Source organism: Lepisosteus oculatus, chromosome 3 (genome assembly GCF_040954835.1).
Source record: "Lepisosteus oculatus isolate fLepOcu1 chromosome 3, fLepOcu1.hap2, whole genome shotgun sequence".
Classification (NCBI taxonomy): domain Eukaryota; kingdom Metazoa; phylum Chordata; class Actinopteri; order Semionotiformes; family Lepisosteidae; genus Lepisosteus; species Lepisosteus oculatus.
This window is the reverse complement of record NC_090698.1, coordinates 73924143-73941995: the sequence shown is the minus strand read 5'-3', so window position 1 is coordinate 73941995 and position 17853 is coordinate 73924143. Positions and strand designations below refer to the sequence as shown.

The 17853-nt window shown below is 44.1% G+C and overlaps 2 protein-coding genes across 12 annotated transcripts in view; one reads left to right on the top strand and one right to left on the bottom strand.

Annotated features, from left to right (window-relative positions):
- mctp1a (multiple C2 domains, transmembrane 1a) overlaps positions 1-17853 on the top strand; it is a 195548-nt gene that overhangs the window by 167163 nt on the left and 10532 nt on the right. For 10 of the 11 annotated variants that reach the window (XR_001480038.2, XM_015360520.2, XM_015360537.2 and 7 more), the window contains 3 exons: positions 14579-14688; positions 15290-15399; positions 16492-16589. Coding sequence is in view for 10 of the 11 variants with exons in the window: in XM_015360520.2 (XP_015216006.2) it covers positions 14579-14688; positions 15290-15399; positions 16492-16589 (318 nt within the window). In the remaining variant the exon portion in view is untranslated. Of the gene's footprint in view, positions 1-14578; positions 14689-15289; positions 15400-16491; positions 16590-17853 lie in introns of those variants that run through there. The other variant, XM_015360544.2, reaches the window with a different exon arrangement.
- slf1 (SMC5-SMC6 complex localization factor 1) overlaps positions 12632-17853 on the bottom strand; it is a 59614-nt gene continuing 54392 nt past the window's right edge. The window contains exon 19 of the transcript XR_011189126.1: positions 12632-14667. The gene's annotated coding sequence lies outside the window, so the exon portion shown is untranslated. The remainder of the gene's footprint in view (positions 14668-17853) is intronic.

Genomic DNA, 17853 nt, shown 5'->3' with positions numbered 1-17853 from the left:
GCCATTCAGGCGCTTCGTGCGTGAGGCGGTGTCTCAGGTGAGGACGCCGGGGAATAACCGGACTCCATTCCTCCCAGTCAGCGCGGAGGGACCGGGAGAGGACGGGGCAGGGAGAGTCGGGATGGCGTGGGAATGTCCTGGAGAGTGGGGGTTAAAGAAGGCCTGACCTTGAGGGCGATGAAGTGCTTCTGTGTTACCAGCCGAAGCCGGAAGAGCCGGTGATACTGTAACGGGAACATGGGGGTCTCATCGGGGTCTTCACGGAGAGGCGGTGCGCAGAGAGTTTCTCAGGGCTGTAAGAGGCCGGTCTGCCCTCTGGCCGTGGTTATAAAACTGCCCCAGTCCCGGCAGACAGGCTCACAGCAGTGTTGCGCGGTGTCAAATGTCAGACCGAGCCAGTGCTGCCCCTCCTGTGTAGTTTTTGTGTTTTAATATCAAGTCAGGAACTGCTGGGGTCGGGGAGGGGGCGTTATTGTGTGGAGTTAAACAGATATTTATGCGGTTCTAAAAAAATAAAAGTATTCTCCGTATTCACCCAAGGATTACTCGCGAAATAAATAATTTATTAAAACCTAGCTTCAAAACGAAACATCTGCTGCTTTCATGTGGCGCTGGCACTGCGCCAAGCGCACAATGATATCTGTAGCCGGCCTCAAGTTATTATTGTGCCCTAATAGAGAATGCTATTCCAGACAGGCGCACGCCTTTGATATTGCTCCGAAATCTGGGAAGGGGTATTTTTTGAACTTTGGAAACGGGCTTTTCGGTAAACGGGACAGCTCCTCGCAACTCGGGAAAGTTGGCTTCGCCCTCGCTACTTTTCGTGTTGATCGCGGCTTGGGATGAGGGGACGACACCCGCCATCCTGCCTTTCCAAAGAAAAACGAGGCTGTGTGGTCTATTAGTTTTAGCTTGTGTTGATCCAAGACTTTTTTTCTGTTTTTCTCGGGCGATGCTGCTCGAGGTTTTTTTGTGTGTAGCTACCCGTGTCACAGCGCAAGATGATGATGATGCTCTGGAAGGCGCTTGTGGAATCTGTCTTGTTTTGTATCCGTGTTTCTGCTTCAAGTTTGCCATCAGAGCACGGAAACTGCCACGGCAGAGTCAATTATTTCTGAAGGAGTCTTGACTAAACACAGTGCTGTTCAGATGATAGCTTGAATCAGATAAAATATATATATATATCTTATGCAAAGAACTACTGTAGGCGCTGAAAGAACGGCAGCTGTACTTGCAAAAAGGCACAGCCTGAGTGAGCAGATGAACTCTGAAAATCGGGATTGTTGATGATTAACGGGGCCCTGATATTATTACTACAGAATTTTAACTGATGTCTCTTACTTAAGAATACAGGCTCCTTGAAACCTACTGTATACCTGCCTGTGTGTGCCCTTATCAGAGTCAGCCCCATGATTTAAAGAATCCCCGACTAGTTGGGTGGTACTGTATAACACTTCTGCCCTAGTTTTCTTTGTTCTGTGCCTTTCAAGTGTTTGACAGTCACAAAAAGCATTGAATTTAAAAGGAAGCTGTTACAGTAACTATGTAATGGGCTTTGTAAAATGTACAAAATCTAGACTACGGGAACATCACTTCATCTTATTTTTGGTGATCGGGTGTTTTTATTTTAATATAGCACATAGAAAATGCTTATGTACTAAAACAGTCCTCCCCCCCAGCCAGTAAAAATAATTTTGACAAACGTTAAGTTTTGGTTGATCTGTATTATTATTATCATTATTTTATTATTATTATGGAGGTTTAAGTGTAAAAAATATATTTCTGCTCAAAGTGTAAATGTAGAGAAGACAGGTTTGTCCTGGCTTGGAGACACCGGTGGGTCTCGAGAGCAGAGCGGATGTGATGTGTGCTGTCCAGCTGAGCTCTTTATTTCACACACAGGTATGACCGTACTTGCGTCTTCTCAGTGCCCAATACTGTTCTCACCCCTGGCAGTCGCTGGAACAGCGCAGCGACAGGTGCACCAAGCAGCCTGTTTTTACAGCTGAAGGGGTTTCTTTATAGCAGCACGACCATATGACGCCAGCACGCCCAGTGTACAGGATGTGTGTCGTAGCTTCGGCAAGGGCAGCAGGGTGGAGAAGTGGTCAGCATAGCTGCCTTGCAGCGCTGGGGCCCTGGCTTCGATTCTGGCCCTGGGGTGCTGTCTGTGTGGAGTCTGTATGTTCTTCCCTAGTTCACATGGGTTTCCTCTTTCTGTAGCATTTTTTAAATATGACATAATCACCACTCACCCTTTGTAAGATGCACTGTTGGAGAATGGTTGGAGGTGTTCTGGTTTCCTCCCACAGTTCAGAGACACAGTGACAGGTTCACTGGAGTCTGGGAAGCCTGTTCCTGGGGTGAGTGTGTGTGCCCCATGATAGACTGGTGTCCTGCCCGGGGTGTATGGTGCATCGTGGCTCTGGGTCACTGTGACCATGCATCGGACAAACAGTTAATGAAACTTACAGTTTCTTGCCTTATTAACTTAAGGAAGAGCAAAATATGAAAGCCCAGAGTGGAATTTAGCGAGGACACCTGTGCAGAAATCAGTCAGGACACAAGAGCTGACACCAATACTCTTCTGACCAGTGTCATGGGATCTGTACAGAGCACGCAGCACCTCAGTTTAACGCCACATCCGAAGGGCGGCTCCATTGTCCCTGGTCACCAGACTAGGTGCTGTTTTGGAAATCCTGGGCCACGGGGAAGAGCGCCACCTACTGGTCCATCACACTTGGGAGAGTGATGCTATTTGTCACTTTCTCAGATATAGGAGCCGAACTGCAAGTTAATCATCTACCCGGGAAAAGCACCAAGGGATTTTAAAATGGATGATTGTATGGAATCTCTAAAGCATATTAATTTAGTCTTCTGCTTCAGGATAAAGAAGTACAAGCTATTAAAGTAAGTGTAGTCCCTTTCCCTCGGTATACAGGATCACAATCTAGAGGTTCTTATTAAAATAGAAAAAAAGGCACAACACTAAGACTACTGAACCTTTTTATATTCCATAGAGGATAGACTTTTCAATTGACACATTAAAAGCTTGCCAGGGGTTTTGTGGCAGCCTTATTTGCGAATGTGTTTAAGTGAAATACACTGACCTGTTTCAAGAACTGTGGCTGAATTTATTACAGCATTGAGCATAGCAATATTTAGTACACATCTCTATCCCAGGTGTGTTTCCTGCCTGCTTTTAACAGCACCCTGCGGAGCTCTCTGTTAGACACAAAAAAAACAGTCCAAAATTAAAAAAATAAAAGGGTCAGAAGTCAGCAGTGAAAGAAATTCGCTGAAATTCCCTCAGGTTAAGACTTCATACTCCATCATGAGAGGGCAGACAGGTCTGTTTACTTGCTACACAACTGTTGGCTTTGGTTCAAGTTTTTGTTTGCTGGGAATATTTGTGTTCTAAAAACATTTTGAGTATTGTTTTTTTTTTTTGCTTTTGCAGTTTCTGTTGGCCTGTTTGTTACAGATCCTCCTATTCTAGGGTGCTGCTCTGCTCACAGGAATAAGACCACAGTCCCATGTCCTGCCCTTGCCATCCTGGCAGACTCAGTAAAGCTGAAACAGCAGCTACAGATGAGAGTTTGTTTTGGGTTTCTACTGTACAGCTAATAGCAATACATTTACACACATTCAGTAATGTGCCAACGCAGTTAATATCTGCCGTAGTTGTTTCCCTCCGTACTTCAGGAAAATCTAAATGAACGATGTCATTCTGTTTTATTTTTCCAACATGGCATGCTAAAAATGAAGAGAATAGTTTCTTTTTTACCTTAATTTTAAGGAATGTCACACTGTTGGATTAAAAAAATACCTTTTCTGTCACCCATTGAAGATATCAGTCTGTGGCACGATTTAGCAAATATCTCCATGTTTTATTTTTGTGGAATTTAATACAGAGCAAAGATGAATTCTGCAGAAAGACTTTCATCGCCACTCAACATATACCCCTGTTGTTAGGTGTTAACACCCTCTCGCCGCGTTAACAGCCCCCATCGTTTTCTCGCTGCCGGAATAACAGAAATCATTTTAGATTTCCTTCTAAAGTTAGGAGCTCTGAATATTTCTCGTTCCTTCAGAAAATTCTCTCCTTTTTTCCTCTGTGAATTATTGTGAGCACAGTGACTCAGGGCGGGGGCTATTTTGAGTCATGCTGGGGTATGTAAGCAAACCGAGCTGGGTAACGAAGACTTTGACACCTTTCTTGTTCAGACTTGCTAATACCAGCCACGATGCCCAGTATTTCAAACTGGCGACGCACAATTCATTTTAGGGTTGTGCTGCGATGCAGTTGTTGTTTTCAAATAATTATTTAGTCACATTTCTTTATTCTGTAACTTCAGTATCAACACCTTTGGAGGCCCAATGCCTTTGCTTCCTGTACCGTAGCCGAACGCAACCCTATTGGTCACACATGTCTGCTTGTTGGGGTGAACCCGGCCGTTCCTGTGCTCTGGGGTGCCTGAAGCACCAGGGCTGTTGTTGGAGCTCTGGGCAGTCTGTCTCTAGTATGCCCCAGCCATTTCAGTGTTCCCCCAAGAAAGGCACCAGTGTCAAAGATCCATCAAAGCATTGGTTTAATGGGAAATGGAGTTCACATAGCACATCTGCCCAGTCCTGGTCTTGGTGATTCCAGTATCATCCCAGTGGAGATCATAAGAGAGGAGAGAAGCAGGAGGAGGCAGCTTGGCCCATCTCACCTGTCTGGGCAGTTGTTTCTTAACCAGAAGATCTCATCCAGGCAAGCAATGTGCTCCATACACCCGCAACCCTTTGTGTAAAGACCTGCCTCCTGTTCTTGGTGTTAAATGCGCTTCTGTGCATTTTTCACTCGTGTCCACCAGCGTTCCCAGCCATCTTAATTGGACATTTTTTCATTTCTAGAAGAGTTGCAGATTGCCTGTTCATTTCTAACATCTGCAACCTTTGAAAAGCCGCGAAAATGAATTGTTTGATTAAGGAAATAATAATAATAATAATAATAATAATAATAATAATAATAATAATAAGTATTCCTCACACTTATACAGTATAGCACTTTTCTGGATACTCCACTCAAAGCGCTTTACAGGTCATGGGGATCCCCTCCACCCCCACCAGTGTGCAGGCCCACCTGTCATTGAATGATTTGTTCAATGAAACCTTAAATTAAGTAACCAAGATCCTGCAATAATTCAAACCAGAAGTCACCAGTAAAGACAAGTAATAATAATAATAATAATAATAATAATAATAATAAACTTTATTTTATATAGCGCCTTTAAAGGTGGCTTCTCAAAGCGCTTTACAGGATGACAATAACAATAAATAAGAAGACTACAACAATAATTAAGAAGATTTCACAAGATAGGACACAATTATAATTATAACAATACAACAATAACAATAGGGGAGACCGTGGAAGGTGGTATTAAGAGCAGAGGGGTGAAGAATGGAACCAGTTAAGTAAAGGCTTTTCTGAAGAAGGTTTTGAGTCTAGATTTGAAGGAGTTTAGAGAAGGTGACTCTCTAATATCCTTGGGGAGAGAGTACCAGAGCTTGGGGGCATAGCAGGAGAAGGCCCTGTCGCCCATACAATGTAGACGGGCTTGGGGGACAGTAAGGAGGGCAGAATTTGAAGAGCGGAGGTCCCGAGGTGGGGAGTAGGGCGATAAAAGTTCAGACAGGTATTGAGGTGCCAAGCCATGTAAAGCCTTATAGGTGAGGATGAGGATTTTAAAGTCAACGCGGAATTTGACCGGAAGCCAGTGCAAGGACTCCAGGATAGGAGTAATGTGATCACTTGCACTAGACCTGGTCAGGATTCTGGCTGCAGAATTTTGGACATACTGCATGCGTATGCGTAAGTACTGTATGCATGGGTTTTTTTGTGCATTGCACTGTCCTGAAGATTAGTTTCTTTTATTAATCTTTGGAAGAAAGATATGTTGTGAGGCAAAGCAGAATATAGAGAGGTGCTGCCGTTTATAAATCCAGCCGTAAGAAGGTGCTGTGTCCAGACTGTTAATATGAGTGCTGTCTGTCTGGTACTGAAACTGGCTCATGGTTTCAACATCCTCTAGTTTAAAGTTATGTTTCCAGATTTGTTTTCAAATTAAAGAGGATGCGTATCTGATGTAGATGTATTACTGACATTTTCTGTATTTACAGTACTTTTATTTTTGGCCTGGTTGGAGGGATTATGTAAGGCAAGGGAAAGAGGAATGCCTTAATAACACAGGCTACCCTGTGAAATAACATTTCTCACCACAGCTGAGAACTGAGTCGGCATACAGTAGCTCATTACAATCGGGGAATATTCTTTTGTTGTTTCAGTTTGTTTATTTGCATCAGTAACGTCTCTACCATGGTATCAAACGTCAAAAGGCATGGTTTGAGGTCATTTTTGCTAGAATAAAGACCTGTTTCGGTTAATCAACAAATAATCTGGAATGCCAAGATGGTGGACAGTCAGCAATAGACCTCAGCCCCCCTCATACGTGTAGTACTGTACAGTATGTAGTTTACAGGGTTTTTTTTTAAGGTATGATGTAATTAGTGGAGTACCACAGAGGTTTGTACTATGATCTCTACTCTTGTTATGTCAATGATGTAATTAGTGGAGTACCACAGGGGTCTGTACTGGGACCACTGCTATTACTGATTTATAAAAAATATTTTGAATCCAGTAAACTAGTCAGGTTTGAAGATGATACTAAATTCGAAGGGTCAGCATATAGTGTAGAAGCATAAGAAATTATAAAAGATTTAAGTAAAGTTAGACTAGGTACTGTAAATGCCTGGCAGATGACTTTCAATATAGACAAGTACAGTGTTTTGCATGAACATCGGAAAAACATGAAATGACTAAGATGGTTGTACTGACACTTCTTTAACATCTTCTAGAGCAGCATTTGTCATTTGTCAAGTGCAGTGTAGTACCTTCAGGCATTAAGAGGTGTGCCAAGGAATTTTGGAAAAACACATATCAAATCTAAACAATGTGTGAATTCAATATTGTAGATATAGATTTGTTTAGGGGAGTAACCAGCGGGTCGTGTTGCATGTTCCGTGTACACACACAAGAGAGAGGCTGTGCCCTAAAACTGTGCACACATCTTGTGGTTCAGACTGGTCTGTTCAGTATCAACTTTCTTTCTTGTCTTTTCCTTGTGGATTATTTTTAACAAAACTGGTGTTCAGTGGCAATGTGCTTTAGTATCTACTGTATCTATTATCTCCATTCTCTGTTTCCTATTAGGCAATTTTCAGTCCAAGCTCACAGATTTCCCTGAATAAATCACCTAATTGAGAATTAATCTTTTATCAGGGATGTTATCAAAAGCCTTCTTAAAACATATACAGTACTGTATGTTCTGTATCATTGCTTATTCAATGAATCCTAAGTTCACAGTTAAGTTAAGCCATCCATAACTGTTTTCCTTAGTATGTGTTGACTAGACCATATGCTCTTATTTCTCTGTAGGTGATCCTCTAGTTTAGTTCTAATTATTGTTTCCATAATTTTACATACTGTACAACAGAAGTCAGACTATGTGGACTGTATCTCCTAATTTGGTTTTGTCGCCCTTGTTAGGGGTGGGTTCTTCATTAGCAGTGGTTAGAATATTTACACGGAGAGCACCCTGTTGTATGTGACTCCCAAAAGCAGGCTGGGAACAAACTTCAGGTGCCTGGAGCCGAACCGCAAACAATTTTAGTGAATACATGCTTTAGTGTATCTTTTAGGTTTTGTTGACTGTTGTTTTCAAATTAAAACATTTTCTTTCTCTACAAACCCACCCCCATTAACATTACATTGCAGCTGAATATGACCTGCATCTCTGTTTGAAATCCTGTTTTGTGCGGACTGGTGCTTACTGGGTACTTCCAGATACTTTTCGTTCAGTTTTTGTACAATCTGTATTAAAATCACAGCCTTTAATTAACCTTTCTGAGCTGGTTTTACAATGTGATTTGAATTGGAGATTCTGTTTGGCAGATGAGTTATTAAAACCCTCTTTTTAAAAAGATTTTCTGAGCTACTTTCACTTTCCGGTCTAGACTTGTGTTCAACTGAGTTCCGACATGCCTTCCCCTGTCCTGATTCATTGTGGTGGCTTTTGTGACTGTGTTCCACTGCCATTCTCCAAATCGCGGAGGTGAATGAACCAAGTCTCTGTAGGTGCTGCAGAAACTGTCTTTCTGTTTATAATTATTATTGTTTCTGTGTTTTGCTCCTGAGGCTTTTAATCCCGAGTAGATCAAAGCCACTTCTTTCCAGAAGCCATGCAGCGTGCTGTCAGTGAGGATTAGCGCAGACAGTGGTCTCTATCTGCAGTTCATGTCCGGATCCTGTAATTGAAGTGAGAGACCCCTGAGATGCACGCCACCTGCTTCACCCCTCTCTGTCTCCATGCTGTTGCTCACAAACTTCTCATTTCATTTCAAGTCCCTCATCAGAACCTAATTATTTACCAAACTCCACGTTATCTGTGTGAATATGGATTTCCTGGTGCCATGGTGAAGTGCAAATAGCCTGATTCACAAGAATTACAGGAGATGGCTACTTTGACTTGTCCCAGCTTGTCTGCTGAGTAATAATAATCAAAAGAACAAGCTGGGTGCTTAGCGCAGATTCGATGATTCTAGCACTGATTAATTAGACAGGGAATTGTGTGACTTCCTCTGCTAAGCAATCTGCCACAAACTGCAAAGCTGGAGAGAGGCTACAGCCATCTCTCTGACCTGTGTGTGGGAAAAAAACTACAGAAATCTGGTGATCTAGCGAGGACTGGTTGATATTTTACTTTAGAAATGAGGAGTGATTTTTCATTTTTTTTACCGTTGTGTAACAATAGTTATATTGATGATAAAATAATAGTAAAACATTCAGGGCTGATGATCTGTGTAGCCCTTCCTTGTTGTACTTGGCCCAGATATCTATATGTAAGAACATGCTTTCCAGCAATTAAGAGAGCCCAGGACATGCACATACTGTGTCTGAAACATAGACACTCACTGATACCAGTGTGGTATTGTTTTCAGTCAGTTTTTTTTAACTCTTAACACTTCATACCAGTTCATACTGTACCTTCTGATTTCTGAAGAAACTCCTGTGTGAAGATCTAGTTCAGAGCTCTGCATTTCTTTAGTCAGTCTTTGGTATCGATCCATGCAGATTGGTTCTTTCACATCTTTAAAATATCTTAATTAGAAAATCTTTTATCCCATTAAAAAATTCACAACCAAAAACACTTCGTTTCAATTTATTTGAAACTTTTTAAATCCACACCTGAGCAAAAAAAAAGTATGACTGGGATCAGATTACTGTGAAAACAGACAGTGATCCAGTACCGTAAAGGTATGTATACTTTTAGTTGAAAGTATGTTCTTTGTTGATTTTGTTATAACAGTATGTGGACACTGTCTGGATAACAAGCTAAAAAGAAAAATAGAGGTTTTTTGGTGGGAAAGGGAAATACCAGTAGAAGTTTCTCAAAGCTGGCTCTCATGTACTGTGTGTACAGTACGTACACAGAGGAGGAGACTTCGGACTAAGATGAGCTTATGGGCTCTTTGTCTTGGCCGCACTGGAATGATGAAGCTTCCCACCCCTGGAATGAGCTTTCCGAACAGGAAATCAAAGGCAGCCCGTGGCTGGCGGAGCATGTGGAGTCGGTTTACCTCCACGCCAGCCCTGGTCTGGGGCACAGGCCCCTCTTCCACTGCCTCTCCTCTCTTGAGCACGTCCACCCGTTGCTTTCAGGCTTCTTCAGGACCGAAACACTGCAGTATTTTTCTGTCTGTAATATGGAACAGATGGCCTTGGAAGAAAAAAAAATAGTCATGCAAAATATTTGTAAAGAAAAAATAACCCCAAGGCATTATATAATTGTTCCTCTTTATCTCATGTGGTTTTGCTGGAGCTCTTTTTTCTGATGTGAGCTCAGGATAGAAGGTGCTGGGGTCACAGGGAGAGAACTGATGCCGGCATCGTTCCCCACTTTCTTTTCTGAAACTGGCTGGATTTAATCAATAATGAAGATAATCTTTTTAAAGTTCTCTAAATGTGTCCGATGCTTTCAAAACTGTTGTGAACCCAACTAAAAGTGTAGCTTAGTCCTACCTTTATTGAGGAGTATTGTTATTTTATTCAGTAATTAATCACTTGCATAGCACGTTTAATCCCAAGATGCTTCTCATTCAGGGGGGACCCAGCCCCTCCTGAGAGACACACAGCAGCCACATTGCACAGCAGGTCAGGGGGAGACACGAGGAATCGTTTCACCAGTTAAAGTCAGACGAGACGTTAGGGAGGCCAGACTGTTAGCGTGGGTTAAGACTCATACTCGTCAGGACCTCGATTTAACATCCCAGCTGAAGAACTGCTCCTCTTGGAGCGCTGTACCGAATACTGGAATTTCTTGTCCAGGGGAAAGACCGCCACCTACTGGTCGGGGGGTCTCCCAACAGCCCCCTGGATTGACTGGGAGGTCTCCCATCCCAGCACCGGCAGGCCCAGCCTTGCTGAGCTTCTGAGATCTGACCAGCAAGGCGGCAAGATGGTAAAGCCATCTTGAAAATGGTTTCCAGTTCAGCTTTGAGACAGGTTTTCTTAGCCTTGAAACATGGACTAAACATATTTCATTATTTCATTGCTGGAACGCTAAACTCTTGATGGGGCTGCAAACAGTGGGTGTACGGAACAGGCTGACAGCTAACACACGGACCTTCGCAGAACATCCGAAATCTTGGAGCAATAAAGCTTTATCACAGCGATGATGTGGAAAACGGCTTCTTCCTGCTTATGCACTATCTGTAGTCATACTGGAAAGGATTTGCAAGACTCCCACAGTGGTGATTCAGAGAAGTAGCAGTAATATGTTGCATTAATATGGTCAGCAGCCATATCACCCTGCAACTCGCTACTGGCAGCCCACTGAAGCTCAGCAGCTGTGAGCCTGGTCAGCACCTGGATGGGAGACTCCTGGGAAAAACTAAGGTCTGCTAATATCAGGCTGCAGGAAGAGGTGTTAGTGGGGCCAATAGGGGCGCTCACCCTGCATCAGTGTGGGTCCTAATGCTCCAGTATAGTGACGGGGACACTATACTCTAAAAAGACGCCATCCTTCAGATAAGAAGTAAAACCGAGGTCCTCTCTCAGGGGATTCCCAGGGAATCCCAGGGCATTTCTTGAAAAGAGTAGGGGTGTTACCCAGGAGTCCTGACAAAATGTCCCCCTGGCCTTTACCAGTCATGGCCTCCTAATAACCCCCATCTCTGAGCTGGCTTCATCACTCTGCTCTCCTCCCCACTGAGAGCTGGTGTGTGGGGAGCGGACTGGCGCATCATCCAGGTGGGGCTGCACACTGGTGGGGGTGGAGGGGAGCCCCGTTATCTGTAAAGCGCTTTGAGTGGAGTGTCCAAAAAAGAAGTGTATATTATTAATTCATATACTCAATGTAATGCACATGGATACAGTATGAACTTTCTTGAGGCTGGGGCCTTGCTCAGGTCTTGCTCTCCTGCTGTGAGGGGTTGTGGGTACTGCCTGCATGGCCAGAGAAGTCAAACACCTAGGCTTTCCTACACAGCAGCTGCGCTTTCTCTGCTGGGTAATGAATGATGCATATGACTACAGTATTAAACAGCTCGTTGTCCAATCATATGGCATTTCCTCTCCTCTCATGCTCTGGAAAATTCCAGCTACCCATTAGAAGAGGAGTGCAGATATTGAAAAGTTACCCTTAAGATCACCTTGCCTCCTAAGGAGAGCAAGTGTTTTTTTTTTTTTTGGGTCTGTTATACGTTTTTTAAAACATCTCATGGAGGGTGCTTGCTTGTGAAGCTTAGGTAGGTCCTCTGGCCTAAACCTGCCGCTTTAAGGAATGCAATTTTCCAATTAACTCGGTCAAAGTTTCATGGCAGTAAGGAAATGTGCTTACCGAGCTGTCGCAGGTAGGGGGCAGAAGAACACTTGGTTATGACAAGGAAAATTATTTAAAGGGGAGCTGCAGTCCCAGATCGGTTATTAAATCTTGGTAACACAATAAATTCATTCGCGGCATTGCAAAACTTTACAAATTCAAAATTGTGAGCTCTGTGAAAGCACTGCATGGTTGCCATGTTGTTGCAAATCGCTGGTCTTGCCACGGGTGAGAACGAGGGTCCCCACGAATTGCGGCGTGAAGCAGCCCTTCCTGCTCACTAGTCACTTAGATTTAGATTTAGTCCAGACCTCAGTAGTGACTTGTGTACTGTGATGTACGAGCAAATAAGGGCAGGTTGTGCAGCAGATATTTCACCACAGAAAGTTTCCAACATGATCTGCAAGCAGAGTTAACAAGTAAGTAGTATTTGTCGGCAAAATCATCTCGAAATTGGAAGCAATATTTCTATTGGATCGAAAGCGATGCATTCACAAGCCTGCTTGTTTACCATGCAATCGGGCCACAACATGCCACCAGATTTTTTGTTGCTGGGTTCTGAATCGCAGAACATTGTTGGTTTTGTGGTGTAAATTGGAGGTTTTACACGCTACTGTGCACATTGGACTTTTATTGTGCTTTGGAAGGCACTCATCAATGCCGATTCTTTCTAACCCTAAAATATAAAAATAGAGTTGCGGTTCTCCTTTAGTGTAGGATTTTGTGGTATTCCTTTTTTATTTTGAAATATTTAATGATAGTAGATGATTTTGAAAAAAATTAATTCTGAACACTACATCCCAGAGGATTGTATTTTGAAAGCAACATTGAAATGATCCTCTGCTATGTCCAAATGCACATTGTCACAACCACCTGCGAGGAACAAACTGCAAATCCCAACATCTCATATCATAACAACTCAAATACTGTTCTAGATTTTGTACTCCGCACGTGTCCTGGCATCTGTCCAGTTTGGGGATGTGCTGCTGTGCTGGTCTAACGTCCACTCGTCTGTGTTGGTTCACGTGTCCCTCATTCGGGGGCTCCTGTCTTGTCCTGTTCATTCGACTGTACGCAACGAGCACGTCCGGACATGGGTGTGTGCTGGATGTTTCTCTTTTCCAGGTTTTTAAGTGGAAAACATTTAAAACAATGTTGTGGAATTCCTCTCACTCAATAAGATGCCACTTCGCCTGCAACTTTTAAGAATTCAGACCAAGAACAGTTTACAACTTTTACCTTGCAAACATCTTTAACAGCTTTTTAGAAGGAGTTATTCAGAAATTAGGAAGGAGTAGGTTATTATTACACCTATTACACCAAACTTAAATAGCAAGAAATTATAACTTTCTTGGATGGCATTCCTTTATCCATTTTTAAGATAATGTAGATCTACAGAGCTCTAATGTGAATGGACAGTGTGGGTGTGGATTACATGGAGCAACACTTCAATACGTAAAACGTCACCTGTCAGCATTTCTTATTATCAGGAAAGGTTTGTACATCCTGTATAAGGACATACTGTAGGAAACGTTACTGTCAAGAGGATATTTGGTCCATCCACCTCATTTTGTAGCAGCTGGTTTGATCTGAGGCTCTCATTCAGTCGTGTCTTGAGAGAAGCCAGAGTATCTGCTGCAACAACATGGCTGGGTAGCTTGATCCAGACCCCCACCAGCCTCTGTGTAAAGCAGTACCCCCCAGTCCTTGGGTTTAAATGCACAACCACTTGATTTTCACATCACTTCTGCCCTCTGGCCCTTGTTTCTCTGTTTATTCTGTCATCAGAATGCCTTGGAGGACTTTGAATATGTGTAAGAGCTTGGTCTTCTACATCCAAGAGTAAAGAGCTACAGTTCCTTCAGCCTGTCAGTGCAGGACCTTCCATTAACGCCCAGAATGCATCTAGGTCCTCAGCTGCACTTCATAGACACTGGGACTTTAAAACTCCAGCAGCAGAGGATGAGTTAACGCTACTGTTTCGGTTCTTCAACAGAATGTAATTTATTCTTTATCAGTCTTCCACAAAAAATGAAGGTTTCTCCAAAATGAGGGTACATTAACTGGATCAGAAATGCAATAACAACTCTCTGACCCAGACAGAATCACTCATCTCTTCAGCCCTGTTTGTGTGTTATTGTTCCATGTTGTTTTTGGTAACTGTCAACAGCCAGACCATTTGAAACCTTTTTGTGGCAATGGTTTTGTCTGGTTGTACTGGTTAGTACTGTAATATTGTTGATAATCCCAATCCTGCCATTGCTGCTGGGTGGCTCACAGTGAAATGGCACTAGAGAAAAAATATCACAATATTTTTCTTTTGTTTTGAACCATGTGGTTATGTGACCCGTGGAAGCAGCTCGTTTGTCAGCTGGCTGCCCTCAGCAGGAGTAGTGTGGGTCTCCGAGTGGCTCAGCCGGCAAGAGCTGGGGTTTCCCACGCAGTGGCACTCGATCATCATGTTTGGGGAACTCTAGCGCCCCCTGTGGCCTCCTGGGCCCTGTGGCCTCCGGAATTGTTAGGACAGCACAACTGGCTCTTCCTGAGCAGGCAGGGGCGCTGAGTGAAACCCAAGGCCTCTGAACGCCGCGCTGGCTGCGAGTCCTCGCGCTGGGAGGCCTGAGTGAAGCACCTGTGCTGTGCTCTTGATGCAGGACCCGGAGAGAAAGGGCTTCATGAACAAACTCTACGCCATCCAGGATGTGTGCGTCAGCGTGCAGAGTGCCCTGGACGACGTGGCCTCCTACGGGGAGAGAATAAAGAAGTAAGTCCCTCGGCAGAGCCCCAGGAAACCCCAGATACATGGATACTTTCTTGATCCCGTGAGGGAAAGTGCAGGGCAACAGCAGCTTAACACAGTCAACACTGCACAGTGTGACGAATGATACAGTAATAATAATGCAATGCATACAATACAATCAGTACACTCAGTGAGAAGTGCACTAAGAAGAGTTACCTACAGCCCAGAACACACAAAGAACAAACCAGAACAGAACAGTACACAAAAAGTTGTATTGCACAATATAAATATAAATGTATTGCACAAGTCCCTGGCATATATTGCACAAAAACGGTTGTAAACGGGGAAAAAGAAAAAGACTGTCCCCCTTTCCCCACTGCTGTAAATGAGGCATCCCTGGGGCGCCCAGTCGTTGTCTGCCTGTCTTGCACTGGGCATGCAGCCTGGTACCTGAACCCAGAATGCATTGGGAGGGCAGCCTGGCACCTGAACCCAGAATGCACTGGGAAATCAGGCATCCTGTGGTGGCTCACTGCCCAGTGTTGTGTCACATCGCCTGTGTGCTAAAGATAACCTGAGAACAAGTGGAGAGGTTTAGGCTCCTGTTTTTAATTCTTCTTCGCAGTACCTTCAACTGGACTGTGCCTTTCCTGAGCTGGCTGGCCATCGTGGCTCTCTGCGTCGCCATCGTTATCTTATACTTCATTCCCCTTCGATACATCGTCCTCGCCTGGGGTGAGTGAGGCCAGGGGAGGGATCTCTCTCCTTGCTGTTTTGTTCATCCTCTCGGTATTTTTGCTCTGCTATACAAATCTTTGCGTAAAGACCTACAGTATAGCTACAGTATTTTATTCTTGAATCTTCTGTTTCTCTGCCCAACTGCTGCTGTAGCCATAATGTTTGTCATGTCACTGAAAGTTACGACGTAGAATGAAATGCTCCACAATTTAAGATGTTCTGGTAAACAGTTTATTTTTTGTTAGAAAACTGGATTATATAATAATCAAAATATATGTATTCTTTACTGTGGCCATGAGAACTGTTCATGTACATGAGAGCTGTCTAAAATCCCCTTAATTGAGAGGCACCTGGGGAAAGTTGAGTTTTGGGTGACCCAGGCTTGCTTCAGACTTGATGTATCGGGGGCAAAGTTTGGATGGTCAGCTGTGGCAGTCAGTGGTCAGTTATCCGTTGTACTTCCTGTGCAACTTGGCTGTGCTGGAGAAAGTGCCCAGAGTCAGGTCAGAGGAATAGAACGCTCTCATGAGGGAATATTTTAAGATAAGATCACTTTATTGGCCATATACAGTTTCTTGTATGAGGAATTTGTCTTTTCTTAGACCCCAGCTTGCTCTCCATGAGACACACAGACAGGGAGAGAAGCTGGGGGTCAGAGCGCAGGGTCAGCCATTTATACGGCGCCCCTGGAGCAGCTGGGGTTAAGGGCCTTGCTCAGGGAGTAGGATTCCTCTGCCAGCCGCAGGATTTGAACCAGCAACCTTCCAGCCACAGGTGCAGATCCTGAGCCACAGAGCCACCACTCCACCACTCCTTTAGTCTTTAGCGAGACTCTGAAAAGCTCCTTTTCCATTGCTCTGTGCAGTCAGTAAGACAGAAGAGGAAGGTCCTTAGAGGAGTGATGATCACCAGAACATGGAGCACAGTAGCCAATATTATTTGAGTTCTGAGTTGTACTGACACTAGTTCTTGGCTACAGTACCTCACCTCTGGACAGGGGTGCCGTGTCCTGTCGCAGTCGGCTGTAATTCAGGCTCGCGCGGCTCCTGTTTGTGCCCTTCAGGTGCTGACGAATCCCTTTTCCCCCAGGTGTTAATAAATTCACCAAGAAACTCCGCGACCCGTATACAATCGATAACAACGAGCTGCTGGACTTCCTCTCCCGAGTTCCTTCAGACGTACAAGTGGTAGGTGCTTTTGTCTTCGTCTCGTGTGCTGTCGAAAAAGACTCGTCACCTTCAAGAAAGGGGGTGGGATGGGATTTCTCCTGCTCAGTTATTTTGCCGTCTGCTGTGGCTGTCTGTGCTTCTGCAGTCGTTTCCGTAGCAGGACAAGGTGGTGGAGTCGAATGCACGAGCTGACAGCTGCTGTGGTGTCCCGTGCTGAGGGCAAGGACACGTCTCTCAGTGCAAACCTGGACCTGAAGCAGATTGTACCTGATGGGACAGAACGTGGCTCGACTCCCCCCGACTGCAGCTGTTTTAGTTTTACAGGACCTTTGTTTTAGCATGTTTGTTTGACCTTTTTTGTCCTTTAAGCTCATGTGCTGACTCACATCACACAATGTTAAAGTTTAAGCTTGTTTTGTTATTTTAACAATAGTTTGTTCATAACTTTTGACAAATAATTGAATAATGGAGTAGAATCGTAGAGGGCTGACATGGAATCATGCCAGGTGCTGCTTTTAACAAAAGTGCAAAAACACAAGTACCTGTACACAGTGAGTCTGAATGGAGTGGCTGAGCATGCTGTACAGTTACTCGTTTTAAATTGAAGACAAACTTTTGAACATTAAATAATCCGATGATGTAGCTCAGTTCGATGGAGTAATGAGAGCAGTTTTGCTGTGTCATGAGAGATGTGAGAAGAATAAGAAGCAATGGCTCATGTAGCAGGCAGAGAGCAAAATGTTTAATTGATCTAATTCATGCCATTGCGGCTCGAGCAGCCCCACCAGGTTACCCACCTTAAGACCCCAAGAGTGGCATGGCCAGCTCGCTCCACACTGCTTCAGAGTCTACAGCCGAAAAAAAAAAAAACATTTTGTCTTCCGGACTCTGGGTTATTTGTTCTGTGGTTACAAATACAGCATCTTCTTTTGTCCTTGTGTCTGTGCCAGGTTGGAGAATAAACCAGGCTTGAACAGTACTGTATATCTGAACTGGTTTTGAGATGCATAAATCGCAGCTCCCTGCAGCCTTCCTGTGCTCCAGACCACAGTGTCTGACTTGCCCAAGCTACCCGTCTGAAAATTACCTACAGAACCTCCCAGGCCCAGCCAGCACCCCTGTCCTGGGCTGTCGGAGTTGCTGCAGTGATGCATTGTGTGTGTCAAAGCAGCTGCTTTATTGATTATCAATACAGGACAAAGGCGTAGCTGTGAATGTAACTTAGGGGTCAGCCCTGTTCAAGAAGAGCCCAAATCCTGCAGCTCATAGAGATCACCCACAC